The 16,658-nt window shown below is 47.4% G+C and overlaps 1 protein-coding gene across 18 annotated transcripts in view; it reads right to left on the bottom strand.

Moving 5' to 3' along the window:
- GPATCH8 (G-patch domain containing 8) overlaps positions 1 to 13,239 on the bottom strand; it is an 88,554-nt gene extending 75,315 nt beyond the window's left edge. For 9 of the 18 annotated variants that reach the window (XM_065577517.1, XM_065577512.1, XM_065577515.1 and 6 more), the window contains exon 1: positions 13,025 to 13,236. Coding sequence is in view for 3 of the 18 variants with exons in the window: in XM_042844824.2 (XP_042700758.1) it covers positions 13,025 to 13,069 (45 nt within the window). In the remaining 15 variants the exon portion in view is untranslated. Of the gene's footprint in view, positions 1 to 13,024 lie in introns of all 18 variants that reach the window. The other 9 variants (XM_065577510.1, XM_065577509.1, XM_065577508.1 and 6 more) reach the window with 6 other exon arrangements.
- Positions 13,240 to 16,658: the final 3,419 nt, after the last annotated feature.

Below are 16,658 nucleotides of genomic sequence, written 5' to 3'. Positions count from 1 at the left end.
CAAACCACCCTGAAGTGCAAGCTGGTCTTTAGCTCTTCAACACAGCCCAGCAACGGCTACTGAGAAGGGGCAGCATTGGTCTGGTCAAAAAGGGGGATAAAGGAGACACTCCTATGCTAGACTGCCTCATCGATTTTTTAATACATAGTCTCTACTCACAAGAGTGGAGACAGTGCAGTAGATGATTCCGAAGCTTGGCAGCTCGCAGGGACAGGAATATCTGAGTGAGAGACTGAGAAAGAGGGATGTCTGCATGACTTAGGGCTTATCTACATAGAAAAGTTGCAGTGGTTTAACTAAGGATACGATTTTAAACCTATTTATTTAAACTGATGCAAGAGACTGTCCGGACACTTATTTTACTTTAAAAAAAGGATTATTTTAGTTTAGCTTAAATTGATTAGGAATCAGTTTAAACAAAACCATCACTCAAACTGAAACAGAAGGTGCAGATGGTCTGCAAAGGTGTATACACTGGTTTAAAATTACATCTTTAGTTAAACCACTACAAATTCTCTCATACAGACAATGCCTAGGTGAGGGTAAGTGAAGGGGAGGAGAGAGGTTAAAGGGGAAAAGGAAGAAAAGTCTGGGAAGAGGAAAGAAATAAAGATGTTGATGAGTTATCCTGAGTTATTTAGCTATTTACTAGCCAAGACATACAAAAAGATGCTTCTTCCCCCACCCAAAGGGTCCTGGGGCAACAATCTTTAGGAAGTCCACAACACAACCCTCCCAGCATGCACAGGGCAGGCACTGCATGCTGGGCTTCTCAGCAGACTGCTTCCCCTACCTCCCACTAAACCCTCTCATGTTCCTCTGGCTCCCTCTCTGTTTCTGAATAACAGGCTTAGATTTCTGGCAAGCAGGTGTCTTGTAAGATTTTCAAGCCCTGATAGTATTTCTCACATGGATAGTGTTAGGATTAGTTGCTTGTAAAGCCCTCTGAAGATGAAAAGCACTAGAAGAACTATTATTAATTTTAAATTTGTTTTAGTCCAACCTCATGGAAAAGAAATTTCCAAGAAGAATGAGAAGAGTAAATGGTTAAAAAAGTAATCAAGCTTTTTGATCAGATTCACACTTAATGCTCTACAAGTCATAGTGAATTTCTAATTTGGTGCTACCTTACAAAATTGAAATTCGAGTACCACTGAAAGATATACTACACCAACTGGTTTTTAAGCTGCTTGCTTTGGCCTTTTAGAAAGTGGACTATAGGCCATATTCCTGTACATGGGAATTTCCCCTCCATTGCACCCACATAACAGGATGAGAAACAGTTTCAGTTCCAAGTTTCCTGACTGTTCAATATCCCCCACCAATTCTCTCACCAGGAGGCCACCTGGGCTCAGGCTCCGCCCCCCCTTCCCCTCCCAGGGTGGCAGTAGCAGTGCATAAGTAAGGGTGGCAATGGGGCGCTAAGTCTGCCATGAAAAGAGATATTGATGAATATCTATCACCCAGCTAGGAGCTGCTGCTTTCCGCTCTGCTTTCAGAGCTTGGTGATGTTATATGTACTTGGGGGGGAGGGGCGCGATCAAATACGTTTGAGAACCTTGTTCTAGGGCATATGTGATTACCGCCTTTGAAGGAGCAAGGAGACACGTTGAACAACTTGTGTACAGTCTATCTGGCTAGTGATGTAAGGGCAATACCTGTAGGCAAAGGAAATTATTGTAGAGGAGCACACAGGATTACACAACCTGCAATTCCTATGAATCCTATCCAATTCATTGGGGAATGAAAAGGAGGATTACAGGAAAATGGAATTCACTGAAAATCTAGGGGGTATCCTCTCTTTCCACTCCCACACCATCTCCACTCTGAGCTGGAAGCCAAAGTCTCTTCCCATCCCATTCCCTTTGTAGCCATCTTTCGGGAGGAAGTTCGGTCTAAGGGATAAGAGTAAAGGAACTGGGATTCCTAAATTTTATTCTCAGCTCTTCCACAGATTGACTGCCCCTCCTTGGCCAAGTCACTTAACTTGGAGCTCCATCTCCCTGTTTCTGAAATTAGTAACATTTTGGCTCCATTACCCTTAATCTCCATCCCCTCAGTTTCATTTCCTGTTTTTTGTGAGCAGGGCATTGGCACACAGCACATTGCATGGTTGTATTTCTCATAGTGGATCTGCACAGCTTTCCATGCTACTCTACAAAACACAGACATGATATACTGTACTATGAAATATTTTGTTTAGAAATGTAAGCATCAATCAATATAGCACAGGAACAAATCTACACAGACACACCCCTAGAGCCTGAACCAGGGGTATTCTATCTGCTACCCAAGATCCATAAACCTGGAAATCCTGGACACCCCATCATCTCAGGCATTGGCACTCTTACAGCAGAATTATCTGGCTATTTGGAGTCTCTCCTCAGACCCAATGCGACCAGCACTCTTACCAGCTATCTTCGAGACACCACCGACTTCCTGAGGAAACTACAATGCATTGGTGATCTTCCTGAAAACACCATCCTGGCCACCATGGATGTAGAAGCTCTTTACACCAATATTCCACACGAGGATGGACTACAAGCTGTCAGGAACAGTATCCCTGACGAGGCCATGACACCTGGTGGCTGAGCTTTGTGACTTTGTCCTCACCCACAACCATTTCAGATTTGGGGACAACTTATACCTTCAAGTCACTGCTATGAGTACCCGCATGGCCTCACAATATGCCAACATTTTTATGGTGGACTTAGAACAACGCTTCCCCAACTCTCATACTCTAGCGTCCCTCCTCTACTTGCGCTACACTGATGACATCATCATCATCATCATATGGACCCACAGGAAGGGGGCCCTTGAAGAATTCCACCTGGATTTCAACAATTTCCACCCCACCATCAACCTCAGTCTGGACCAGTCCACACAAGGGATCCACTTCCTGGACACTACAGTGCAAATAAGTGATGGTCACAAACATATACCGGAAACCTACTGACGACTATCATAGAATATCAGGCTTGGAAGGGACCTCAGGAGGTCATCTAAGTCCAACCCCCTGCTCAAAGAAGGACCAATTCCCAGATTTTTGCCCCAGATCCCTAAATGGCCCCCCCTCAAGGATTGAACTCACAACCCTGGGTTTAGCAGGCCAATGCTCAAACCACTGAGCTATCCCTCCCCCCATACTTACCTACATGCCTTCAGCTTCCATCCAGGACACCTCACACCATCCACTGTCTACAGCCAAGCCCCAAGATACAACAGCATTTGCTCCAATTCTTCAGACAGAGACAAACACCTACAAGATCTTTATCAAGCATTCTTAAAACTACAATACCCACCTGGGGAAGTGAGGAAACAGGGGAGTCACATCTTATGCGGGGGTTAGGTTCTGAAGTCAGCGAGTTAGGCGAAAATCACATATAGTCAAACGCTCATTGAGTGGAATGGTGGGCAGAATCGCCCGCACTACAGGTACAGTATTTAAATTGCTATTTCTCTTTTTGCCGAGCGCGTATAGTTAAAATCACGTAAGTTAAATGCGCCTATGATGCGACTCCACTGTATTGACAGAGCGAGACAGGTACCCAAAGTCACCTATTACACGACAGGTCCAACAAGGAAACTAACAGAACACCACTGGCCATTATGTACAGCCCCCAGCTAAATCCTCTCCAGCACATCATCAACCATATACAACCTATCCTGGAAAACGATCCCACACTCTCACGGATCTTGGGAGGCAAGCCAGTCCTCGCTTACAGTCCCCCAACCTGAAGCAAATACTCACCAGCAACTACACACCACATCACAGAAACACTAACCCAGGAACCAATCCTTGAAACAAACCTCATTGCCTACTCTGTCCCCATATCTACTCTAGCGACACCATCAGAGGACCCAACAATCAGCCACACTATCAGGGGCTCATTCACCTGCACATCAACTAATGTGATATATGCCATCATGTGCCAGCAATGCCGCTCTGCCATGTACATTGGCCAAACTGGACAGTCTCTATGTAAAAGAATAAATGGACACAAATCAGACATCAGGAATGGGAACATACAAAAGCCAGTAGGAGAACACTTCATAGAATCATAGAATATCAGGGTTGGATGGGACCTCGGGAGGTCATCTAGTCCAACCCCCTGCTCAAAGCAGGACCAATCCCCAACTAAATCATCCCAGCCAGGGCTTTGTCAAGCCTGACCTTAAAAACCTCTAAGAAAGGAGATTCCATCACCTCCCTAGGTAACCCATTCCAGTGCTTCACCACCCTCCTAGTGAAAAAGTTTTTCCTAATATCCAACCTAAATCTCCCCCACTGCAACTTGAGACATTAGCTTGAGACATTACTCCTTGTTCTGTCATCTGCTACCACTGAGAACAGTCTAGATCAGGGGTAGGCAACCTGTGGCACGCGAGCTGATTTTCAGTGGCACTCACACTGCCCAGGTCCTGGCCACTGGTCCGGGGGATTCTGCATTTTCATTTAATTTTAAATGAAGCTTCTTAAACATTTTAAAAACCTTATTTACTTTCCGTACAACAATAGTTTAGTTATACAATGTTGTTTACGTTTAACATTAAAATGTATTACTGGCATGCGAAATCTTAAATTAGAGTGAATAAATGAAGACTCGGCACACCACTTCTGAAAGGTTGCCGGCCCCTGGTCTAGATCCATCCTCTTTGAAAGCCCCTTTCAGGTAGTTGAAAGCTGAAATTAAATCCCCCCCATATTCTTCAAATCCCCCCCATATTCTTCTCTTCTGCAGACTAAATAATCCCAGTTTCCTCAGCCTCTCCTCATAAATCACATGCTCCAGCCCCCTAATCATTTTTGTTGCCCTCCGCTGGACTCTTTCCAATTTTTCCACATTCTTCTTGTAGTGTGGGGCCCAAAACTGGACACAGTACTCCAGATGAGGCCTCACCAATGCCAAATAGAGGGGAATGATCACGTCCCTCGATCTGCTGGCAATGCTCCTACTTATACAGCCCAAAATATCCAATTTCCCTGGACATTCAACAACAGATTTAAAAGTAGCCATCCTTCAACAAAAAAATTTCAAAAACAGACTTCAAAGAGAAACTGCAGAGCTACAATTCATTTGCAAACTTAACACCATTAATTTGGGCTTGAAAAGGGACTGGGAGAGGCTGGCTCACTACAAAAGAAATTTTCCCTGTCTTGGTATTGACACTTCCTCATCAATTATTGGGAGTGGACCACATCCATCCTGACTGAAATCCCCTTGTCAACACTGGTTCTCCACTTGTAAGGTAACTCCCTTCTCTTCATGTGTCAGTATATCTATGCCTGTATCTGTAATTTTCACTCCATGCATCTGAAGAAGTGGGGGGGTTTACCCACAAAAGCTCATGCCCAAATAAATCTGTTAGTCTTTAAGGTGCCACCGGACTCCTCGTTTTTTTAATCAATACATATCTTGGAATTATTTATGTTACATTACATAGAGAAACCTCTCAGATTCCTCTCTGCTAACACACTCACCTCACAGGCTCCATTCTTAGTTTGAATCCCAGTCTATGCCTGTGCTGTCCGTCCCCCAGCCCAACCTATTTCCTGCTCTCTCTGGAATTTCTGCCCCATTTCCAATAAAGCCATTAAAATGTATAATCTACATTTTCCATTCCTTCAATCCCCTTGACAGCTTCCCCAGCTACTCTTCTCACTCCCCTGCCCTGTAGGATGCAGAAGCCATTTCAGGCCCTATTTTCCTGCAGCTCTCAATGCCTCCCTCCCTTCTCTCATTCCACAATCATTCCTCCAACCGACGCTTGGCTCTTTCTTCCTGACACCAGCTGCCCCCCTTCTTTTCCTACCCTCCAGGAAACTTCTGCTTCCATGCTAGTCAGCTCTCCGCCCACTCCTGCAGCCATCACTTCAGTCACTCAACTGCATCTTCATCCAGCATAATAGTCCCTCTGATCTACCCATTTCTGAGTTGGCACCATCCTCCACACACCCGGGTAAGCTATCTTTCCACAACTTCCAGTCTATTAATATCTTCTATTACTCTCCTGCTCTCAGCACAGTCCTTCTTGAACTGACCTCCCTCCAACATTCAGCTATGTTTTCCACCCTCAGTCAACAATTTTGCTCCTCTTTCACTCTGTGCATCTAACAATCCCCAATTCCAACCCTCCTCTTTAATCCCTTTCCTCTGCAGAGCATCTACAAAGAAAGCCCAAAGACCATGCAAATATCCTCTACATTTGTTCCTTTGTCAATTGTAAAATGCTAAGCAGCTCTCTTGACTTATAGCTACCCTTCCTTCATTGACTCCAACCCTCTATTGCAGTGGTTCTCAGACTTTTTTACTGGCGACCCCTTTCACATAGCAAGCCTTTGAGTGCAACCACCCCTTATAAATTAAAAACACTTTTTAATGTATTTAACACCATTATACATGCTGGAGGCAAAGTGGGGTTGGGGTGGAGGTTGACAGCTTGTGACCCCCCACGTAATAACCTCACAACCCCCAGTTTGAGAACCCCTGCTCTATTGTCGATCTAATGCCCCACTTCCATGCAACTCGAGAGTTCCCTTCCACGAAAAAAATGATACAATTTACAGAGACTTTTCCTATACTGCTCCTTTTCACACCCCCATCTTCCTTTGGCCTCCTCTAACTCCAGAATATCCCTCTTGTCCTCTTCCAACCCATTAAGTATTCCCTCGACCTATCCCCTCTTACATACTTCCACTGCCTCTACTTCCTCTCTCAACTCTTTTCAGTATCTTTTGCAATGTGGCTTCTCCCACTTCTTTAAGACTATCACCAAGATCCCAAATAAGCTGCTCACAGCCAAGTCTCAGGGCCTCCTCCATGATCCCCTCTCACTTTTATCATCCCATGCTGTTCAATGCTTATTTTAGATTGTTTGATCTTTGGCGCAAGGTCTTGCCTTTATCAAGCTCAACTATGACACCACAGGAGTAGTAACGACAAGTGGCCAAACTGACAGCTAGTATTAGCTGATAAACTCTATTGATGGCTATGGTGTTGCACCTGCTAACATTAGTAGAGAATTCGGCCCCAAATCTCAAATATTTGTTTAAGATTAAATTGGTTGGAGAACAATCCACACACAAAGGCACCCAGCAAAAATCCAGCCATTTGCTTTCTAAATTGCCAGGCAGTGCAGTGCTCAACAAAATAAACTGTAGATTTTTAACTAAGACCCACTTATACACTACAGAGATGCAGAGATCCTGAAACTAATCTGTTCTTGTTGCTGCACACCTCTTTGAAAGACTTTTTAAATGGCCATTGGAACCAGTAGTGAAGATAGGCTTCTAAAGAGAGTATTTAGAACAAATTAAGTTAGCTACCACACTATAGCAATCAGGGAAGGAAGTTTTTTTCTTTTTGATTCTAAGGTCATTATTGAAAATTGCTTATAGAAAATTAAGAAAATGCAGACCGCTGCGTGTTTTTACATATACTCAACTACAAGGTAACTTTTCACAGTATATTTTGCAATTAAAAGGTTGAAAATATTGAATTGCTTCCTCTTCAACTGAGTTTACTCCACCCCAATCTTATACCTGGAATGACCCTAATCAGAGTTCAGAAAAAAAAAATATGTAGAAACATGCTTTCATCAGATGCAGTTATCTTGAACGCTAAAGATGAGTGCAACTGAGAAACGATAAACAAGACTAAATGTCTTAATATGAAACAGATATTCTAAAGGAGGGATGTGATTAGAACAAACTACTAGGAATCAGGATTCCTGGGCAAAATTCCCCACTCTGCCACCAATTCAGTGTGACCTTGGTCAAGACACTTCACCTCATTTTCCCCCATGAATATAATTTTCTTTTATAGCCATCCACTTTCATAATCTCAGTTTTCTGTAACCTCCAACTGAGAGGCTGAATTATTCCATGCTAGGTCTCTTTCCAAAGTCGACTGATTCCCTTGGAGGTGGGTAAGTTTAAAGGCATAAGAGAAAATTCCTCCATCAATTTGCAATTTTTGGGAGAGGCTAGGAAAAGTAGTTCTACCACACTAACAATAACGCTAACCTCCCTTTATTTTTTAAGCAGGGCTGCAGCAAAAGTGGCTGGAGCTAGAAACTTGGCATGGATGTAGTCCTCACGAAGGACTAGTGTCTTTTCTTAGTTTTATAGAAAAATAAAATTGTGACTGAATAATGATTTCTGAGCATGATCTGCTGACTTTAGCAGATGGTTAATGGAGATCTGCCTCCTTTTTGACATTACTACACATTTTCCCAGCATGACCAGAACTGGGGAATGAAGCAATAACAGAACTTGCTGAGACAATTTTCATGAAGGAAGCTGTCTCACTGACATCAAAAATCCTTCCTTAACAGGAAAACAAGAAAACTGCAAGCACAGAAAAAATTGTGGAACCCATGATTTTAGGGTCTGAACAATTTTTCGGCTGAATTCTGCAATATTTTTCCATCATCTACATGGCTTTCAAAAGATAAATAAAAATCTACCTCCAACCAAACGTTGAAATTCACCCCACCCATCACCCCCAGAAAGGAACTTGAAAGTCTAATTGGATTGCTTAAATATTAAGTATTTTTAATTTTTAAATTAAGAAAACAAGAAAATTACGAAAAAAACCTATGTTAATGAAGCATTTAAAGCACATGGTTAAAATTTACAAAAAGTCAGAAAATGCAAGAGCTGACGATCCAACAGCAAAGTCAACTTAGGTTTGCACATTTTATTTTCCATTCTTTTTGTTTCTAAACACATACATAACATGTTAAGCTAGTAAAACATACAATTACATACACAGGATACATAGCATGACTGAATTACTGTTGTATTTCCTGGTTGTTTTTACATGTGTAATCTTAATAATGCATTAACTAGATTGTGTGGGTTTTGATCTGTGGTTTATAGAGGCTTCAGGCTTCTTGGATGAAAGGCAGTATTATATAAGTGCAAAACGCCATTTCAAGAGCCTTAAATCAACATAATGACCTCATACGTAAAAATTAATCAATATATGCTCTCTAATTGACATTCACCTTGAATAATAATTATACGTTTTATTATAAACTAGAATCTTTCATTATGCTTCCGCTAGGGAATACCAATTGTCATTTCCTGCAAAACAATGCCAATTTCTTTTTAAAACACATTCATTTACTTTCAAACTGTATTAAAAATTCAGTTTAACATATGGCAGCAAATGTTAATTTTACGGAATGAATGAATCAATTAATTTGTATACAAGAATAAAGAATGCTCTTCCCCATAGGTTAGGGACCTTAGCACATGCTGAAGACAGCTGGAGAAACAGCGAAGGTTTCTTTTTGCTTTCCCCAAATAGAAGTGTAAATACCATTCTGTAAGAAAGCAGGAAACAAGTTGAGAAGCAGATGAGAATGTTAGGTAACCCAGTCAGGGAACTGAACAGCCTCTCCTTAGAAATCCTGATCTGTTGTAGCATTCATCATGAATAACAGAATCAAAATGATCAAAGAAAAAAGCCAGTTTAAACACATTCTAATCTGTTGTTTTTGAAGGAGAAACTAAAATGAGTGAATTTCTGAATAACTTCACTGTCAATGTTCAGGTCTTCTCTTCACAAAGATGTTTACCAACCCTTAAACTGTTTCAGTATGTGTTTGCTATATTAGTTTAAAGAACTCTATCTTAATTCCTCAATAATTTTAATTTCCTAATATTTAAATTGTACCCATTCCTAGTTTAACTTCCTTCCATCTGCAAAGTTAAGTTTCTGAAGTCTTGTTCCACTTTATTAAACCCCTTTATAATTTGAATTCTTTCATTAGGTCACCTTGTCATCCTCTAGGATGAGAAGCAGCTTACCCCTCTTTAGCCTTCAAGTATACTGTTAAAAATTATAATAATCCCAGGTTACACGTTCTTCACAAAAAACTCTCCACCCCACCCAATGAAAGACCATATTTTACATTAGGGCACAAAGCACAGTAATTTTATTTTGAGCTGAATTCTCTGTTAATAAATCCCAGTATCATTTTTACAGAAGGCTCATAGCTGCAAGGATTTCCAACCATTGTTTTCACGCTCAATATACTGCATAAATGTTCCTGTGTATACTCTTTTGCTCTAGCACTGTCAGACTTATTTAACAGTTATCTATGCTAAACTGCATTTTCCATTTACTGCCCGTTACCTAAAGATCCCAAATCCCTCTTAATCTGGTTGCCTGAACACAGCTATTTTCATACTCCTCTAAAAAAAGAGCCTGCAGTCTGATGAAAAAAATCCAGTGCCAGTATTCATCCCCTGACCCAAATTACTGTTGCCAGGATATGCAGCAGTAATGCAGTACTTTCTTTGAGATTCAGAGGTTTCATTTTATGCAGGGAACAGGCAAACTCTATTTAGTCTTATTATTCAATATTTTCCACAGTGACATTGCTCAACAGTAAGATATTTGAAAGAGCAAGTGCTGACAGATTTTTAAGGCTCATTTCAGAAAGATATCTAGCTAATATACAGTGTTTTGCCCATGAATGCTTAACATTTCCAAGAAAAAAAAACAACTAAATTATTTACCCCTATTCCAGAAACTTCAATCAACAGACAAGCATACCCAGTGATAGCTTCCATCTGGAAATGTCTGTCCTCAGATGATGTAATGTATAGAATTCATTAGAATGTTATTAATAAAGCATCTCACTACCATGGCACTCAAGCAGCAAACATTTAAACCAATATAAAAAAAATCAAGTACTAAAAAGCCAGACAAAGGATCAAGTAAATAATTAAAAAACCAGATTAGGTAACATATTTCTGAAGCACCACTTCTAACCCCCTCCCTACCCCACATCAACACTGACCCTCTCCAGGCAGCTAGTGCCCCTATCCTGGGAGAGTCACTGGTTGGACAACTGGAATGTCTCTGAGGACTGAAAACCAGGATTTGGAAAGATGACACAGGAACTCTCAAGCCACTGCAGTGGACAATGATTCCAATCCTCCAATATCATGGCCTGAGAGGGAAGGAGATCGGGGGAGCAGAGGACGGTGATATCTATACATATTAAAGAGTCCAGAATGAGCGGGGGAAAGGGTGTACAGACTAGTGAACTCCATGATGAGTTTCAGGACACAAGGGAGAAGGGTGGACCCCCCAAAGCCCCCCGGGGTCAGCTTGAAAGAAGAGTGCAGAGGCCAACAAATCCCTCACACTGGATTCTCTGTGGGGAGGAGAAGGGGAAGAGGACAGTGCATGCCCCTGCCCCATTAGATTCTCTGCAGAAAAGGGATAAAAGGAGATGAATTCTCCCCCACGCTGGGCTCCAGAGGAGGAGGAGTTGCAGTGACCAAAGAGCCTCCAGAAATGGGGGGGAGGCAGAAGAGCGCAGAGGTGCTCAGGGGAAGACGCAGAGGCCGCCCCCCCCCCCCACACACACGCTGGGCTCGGAGGGGGGGACAGATGGGCGCAGAGGCCAGGAACCCCCCCCCCCCACGTTGGGCTCGGAGGAGGGGGGACAGAAGGGCGCAGAGGCCGGGACTCCCCCCCCCACGCTGGGCTCGGAGGGGGGGCAGAAGGGCGCAGAGCCCGGGACCCCCCCCCCCACACACGTTGGGCTCGGAGGACGGGGGGCAGAAGGGCGCAGAGGCCGAGACCCCCCCCACGTTGGGCTCGGAGGAGGGGGGGACAGAAGGGCGCAGAGGCCGGGCCCCCCCCCACGTTGGGCTCGGAGGAGGGGGGGGCAGAAGGGCGCAGAGGCCGGGACCCCCCCCCCACGTTGGGCTCGGAGGAGGGGGGGACAGAAGGGCGCAGAGGCCGGGACCCCCCCACACGTTGGGCTCGGAGGAGGGGGGGGCAGAAGGGCGCAGAGGCCGGGACCCCCCCCCCCACGTTGGGCTCGGAGGGGGGGGCACAGAAGGGCGCAGAGGCCGGGACCCCCCCCACACACGTTGGGCTCGGAGGGGGGGGGCAGAAGGGCGCAGAGGCCGGGACCCCCCCACACGTTGGGCTCGGAGGGGGGGGACAGAAAGGCGCAGAGGCCGGGACCCCCCCCCACGTTGGGCTCGGAGGGGGGGGCAGAAGGGCGCAGAGGCCGGGACCCCCCCCACGTTGGGCTCAGAGGACGGGGGGCAGAAGGTCGCAGAGCCCGGGACCCCCACACGTTGGGCTCGGAGGGGGGGGTAGAAGGGCGCAGAGCCCGGGACCCCCCCCCACGCTGGGCTCGGAGGGGGGGGTAGAAGGGCGCAGAGGCCGGGACCCCCCCACACGTTGGGCTCGGAGGGGGGGGTAGAAGGGCGCAGAGCCCGGGACCCCCCCCCACGTTGGGCTCGGAGGGGGGGGCACAGAAGGGCGCAGAGGCCGGGACCCCCCCACACGTTGGGCTCGGAGGGGGGGGGGGGCAGAAGGGCGCAGAGGCCGGGACCCCCCCACACGTTGGGCTCGGAGGGGGGGGGCAGAAGGGCGCAGAGCCCGGGACCCCCCCCCCCACGTTGGGCTCGGAGGGGGGGGGCAGAAGGGCGCAGAGGCCGGGACCCCCCCCCACGTTGGGCTCGGAGGGGGGGGGCAGAAGGGCGCAGAGCCCGGGACCCCCCCCCACGTTGGGCTCGGAGGGGGGGGGCAGAAGGGCGCAGAGGCCGGGACCCCCCCACGTTGGGCTCGGAGGGGGGGGCACAGAAGGGCGCAGAGGCCGGGACCCCCCCACGTTGGGCTCGGAGGGAGGGGGGACAGAAGGGCGCAGAGGCCGGGACCCCCCCACACGCTGGGCTCGGAGGGAGGGGGGACAGAAGGGCGCAGAGGCCGGGACCCCCCCCCCGTTGGGCTCGGAGGGGGGGGCACAGAAGGGCGCAGAGGCCGGGACCCCCCCACGTTGGGCTCGGAGGAGGGGGGGTAGAAGGGCGCAGAGGCCGGGACCCCATGCCAGGAACAGGCTGTAACAACCCCCTCGATCGCCACCTTCCGCCCCAAACACGCCCCCGGCCGGGAGGGGCGGAGGGAGGGGGACCAGCGGAGGCCCCGCGGGAGGGGTGCGGGCCGGGGAGGGGCCGCGGGGGGTCTGGGCCGGGCGTTACCTGGAAGTCCCTGTCCTCGTTGAAGCGGGAGAACCGGTCCGCCATTTTCTGCTGCCGTCTCCTCCGCAGCCACCGCCTCGGCCCGGCTCGGCCTCGCTCTCAGCGCCGCCCGCCCGCCTGCGGGAGCGCGCCTCACCAGCCGCGGGAGCGCGCCTGCGCGGCCCCCGCTCCTCCCTTAGGCCTCCGCGCGCATGCGCGCTGAGCTGAGCGGCTGCCCCCAGGGCTTGCGGTTGGGGGTTTGCCCTCTACTCCCCTGCCGTGGGAGGGGGCGGGGTAATGAGTGCAGGGCTGGGGGCGAGGGACGCAGAGGGGAGTGAGCAGAGCCTCAGGCGATGTGGGGCTGGGGGGGAGGGAGGGGATTGGGGCAGGAAAATAACAGGTGGACGGGAGAAGGTGGAAGATTGATGGGGCAGTTTGGCCTTGTCTGGCTTTTCACAGCTTCACCTTCCCATTGTAGTTGTCAGTGGTGCTACTACAAATGATCTGTATTGCTGTAGTGCTTAGCACCCCAGTAATGGGGAGGTGAAGCTGTGAAAACCCAGACTCCATTGCGCTAGGTGCTGTACAAACAGAACAATAAGACAGTCACCGCCCCAAAGAACTGACAAGCTAGTGCTGGTCTCAGCTGCGCCTCTGATATTTTTCACTATCATATCTAATGCTGACAGTCATGGTGGCCAGCCTACAGTGGCGTTAGCACAGGTGAGCCCATAATAGTGGGAAAGCTTTTGGAAATCCCGAATGTAGACACAGCCTGCATGTTAATAAGTTTAAGGAGCAAGGAAACTACAGAGCAAAAATAAACTCATAATGGATCTATGTGCCTTAAAATCAGGAATTGTGTAAAAAAAAGTAAGATGGGAGAGAAAATGCTGATGGTGAAAGCAGACAGTGAAGCTGACTCAAGAATAGAAACTGTCTTGAAGAGAGAGAAAAGGAGGGGGGCAACATGCTTCAAACCATCCAAAAGCTGGCTGAGGAGGGGCTCTAACAAAAGAGGGTGGAACCTGCCCCCTCAATACAGTAACACACATTTCAGCTGATAGACCAGGGTGGGCAAACTATGGCCCACGGGCCAGATCTGCCCACCAGCTGTTTTAAGCCAGTCCTTGAGCTCCCGCTGGGGAGCGGGGTCTGGGGCTTGCCCCGCTCTGGTGCTCCAGCAGGGTCAGGGGCCACTCCACACGGCTCCTGGAAGCCGCGGCACGGCCCCCCTCTGGCTCCTACGCGCTCCAATGGCCCCCTCCGGTGCTCCAGTGGGAGCTGCCGGGGCAGTGCCTGTGGACGGGGCAGCATGCAGAACCGCTTGGCCTCACCTCCGCGTAGGAGCCAGAGGAGGGACATGCTGCTGCTTCTGGGAGCCACTTGAGGTAAGCACCGCCTGGAGCCTGCACCCCTGAGCCTCTCCCCACACCCCAACCCCCTGCCCTGATCCCTCTCCCACCCTCCGAACCCCTCAATCCCAGCCTGGAGCACCCTCCTGCACTCCAAACCCCTCATCCCCAGCCCTACCCCTGAGCCCACACACCCAGCCGGAGCCTGCTCCCCTTCCCGCACACCAACCGCCTGCCCTGATCCTCCTCCCGCCCTCCAAACCCCTCAGTCCCAGCCCAGAGCACCCTCCTACACCCGAAACTCCTCATCCCCAGCCCCACCACAGAGCCCTCACCCCCCACACACACCCCACTCACCTGCCCCAGCCCAGAGCCCCTTCCCACACCCTGAACTCATTTCTGGCCCAACCCCAATTTTGTGAGCATTCATGGCCCACCATACAATTTCTATTCCCAGATGTGGCCCTGGGGCCAAAATGTTTGCCCACCTCTGTGATCGACTGAAAGTAAGAGGCTTATTGCTAGGCAGAGCTTTCTGACCTAGGAGCTTTGGAGCCACCCGCAAGTGCTGTGCAGAGGAAGGAATTACGGTTCTATCTCATTTGCATAAAGCTATATCTGCCACGATTGTCAAGGTCCTCTGGAGCTGAGGAAAGATACCAGTATCCTGAGGTTCAGCTGAGGAAGGAAAAACACAGAACCTTTGGGCCACATGCCAAGTATTAAAATTTCGTTATACTACTCTGTCAGTACAGCACAATGCCCTGCCTTATGGTACAGTATATGCTGTAAGGACTGTGATAATAAATAAGGAGAAAGTAAATAAGGAAGTGTTATTTACTCCTTCTCATAACACAAGAGCTAGGGGTCACCAAATGAAATTAATAGGCAGCAGGTTTAAAATAAAAGGAAGTATATTTTCACACAACACATAGTCAACCAGTGGAACTCCTTCCCAGAGGATGTTGTGAAGGCCAAGGCTATAACAGGGTTCAAAAAAGAACTAGATAAGTTCATGGAGGAAAGATCCATCAATGGCTATTAGCCAGGATGGGCAGGGATGGTGTCCCTAGCCTCTTGTTTGCCAGAAGCTGGGAATGGGCAACAGGGGATTATGTGATGATTACCTGTTCTGTTCATTCACTCTGGGGCACCTGGCATTGGCCGCTATCAGAAGACAGGACACTGGGCTAGATGGACATTTGGTCTTACCCAGTGTAGCCATTCTTATGTTCTTAAATTGCTGTTTATCCGGAAGTGATCAGTCTACTACCCTGTCTTCATTCAAGTCTCTCCATAAGACACTTCCTCTGTGATAACTCAGCACTGGATAAGATACGCACACAGCCAAGGTAACCATATGATCTTACTGCTGTGATTCCAGTTAACACAAACACTGGACCTGGGGATTATGCTGTTAGGTTTATTTTCTAAAGCACATGCATACATGATATATATGACAGCACTGAATTAAATATTTTGCTGCAGTACCAATAACTGGGTGAATCCTAGAGAATATATTAATGATTACTGGGGGTGAAAGGTGCAATACTATTTCTGGTTTCAGAGTAACAGCCGTGTTAGTCTGTATCCGCAAAAAGAAGAACAGGAGTACTTGTGGCACCTTAGAGACTAACAAATTTATTAGAGCATAAGCTTAATAATACTATTTCTAGCATTCCTTTGTATTTCAGAGGATCTTTGCTGATACAGAACCCTAATCTCAGTCTGATTAAGGATGGAGCACAGGAATTGCCAGCCAGGATCAGACTTGTGATCCATTAAATCCAATGTCCGCTCTCTTGACAGTTGCCAGCACCAAATGCTTCAAAGGAAGGGCCAAGAACCCTGCACTAGGTAGATGTGCAATAATAATCTGCCCCACACACATTAGGTCACATCCTAATCTCTAACAGAGGCTGGTTTTAACCCTGAATAATTGTTAAATAACCCTTCAAAAATTGTTAGGAATAACTAACAATGAGCTTAGCCTTTACTTGTAAAGCATACATGATTTTCAGCAAAAGTGGGCAACTCTGGGTCACATACATAGAGAGCCACAATTAGACCTGTATTAAAGTTTAGCCCCACTGAACCCAGAAGTGCTGCACCCAGCTCTGAATTTCACCCACTGTACTGAAAATTTTTACCATACTATGCTATGGAGAGGTGCTAGAAGGAAACTAGTTTACCTGTCCTCCTCGCCAAAACAAAATAAACCTCTGGTCATTTACCAAGACAAATGCAAAGATGTTCTAGAGCGTGTGGGAGGGAACATCAATCCATGGGGGCCACAATGG

Source organism: Chrysemys picta, chromosome 24, assembly GCF_011386835.1.
Source record: "Chrysemys picta bellii isolate R12L10 chromosome 24, ASM1138683v2, whole genome shotgun sequence".
NCBI classification, from domain to species: domain Eukaryota; kingdom Metazoa; phylum Chordata; order Testudines; family Emydidae; genus Chrysemys; species Chrysemys picta.
Note: the sequence above shows the minus strand (reverse complement) of the source record. Positions and strands in the feature narration are given on the sequence as shown.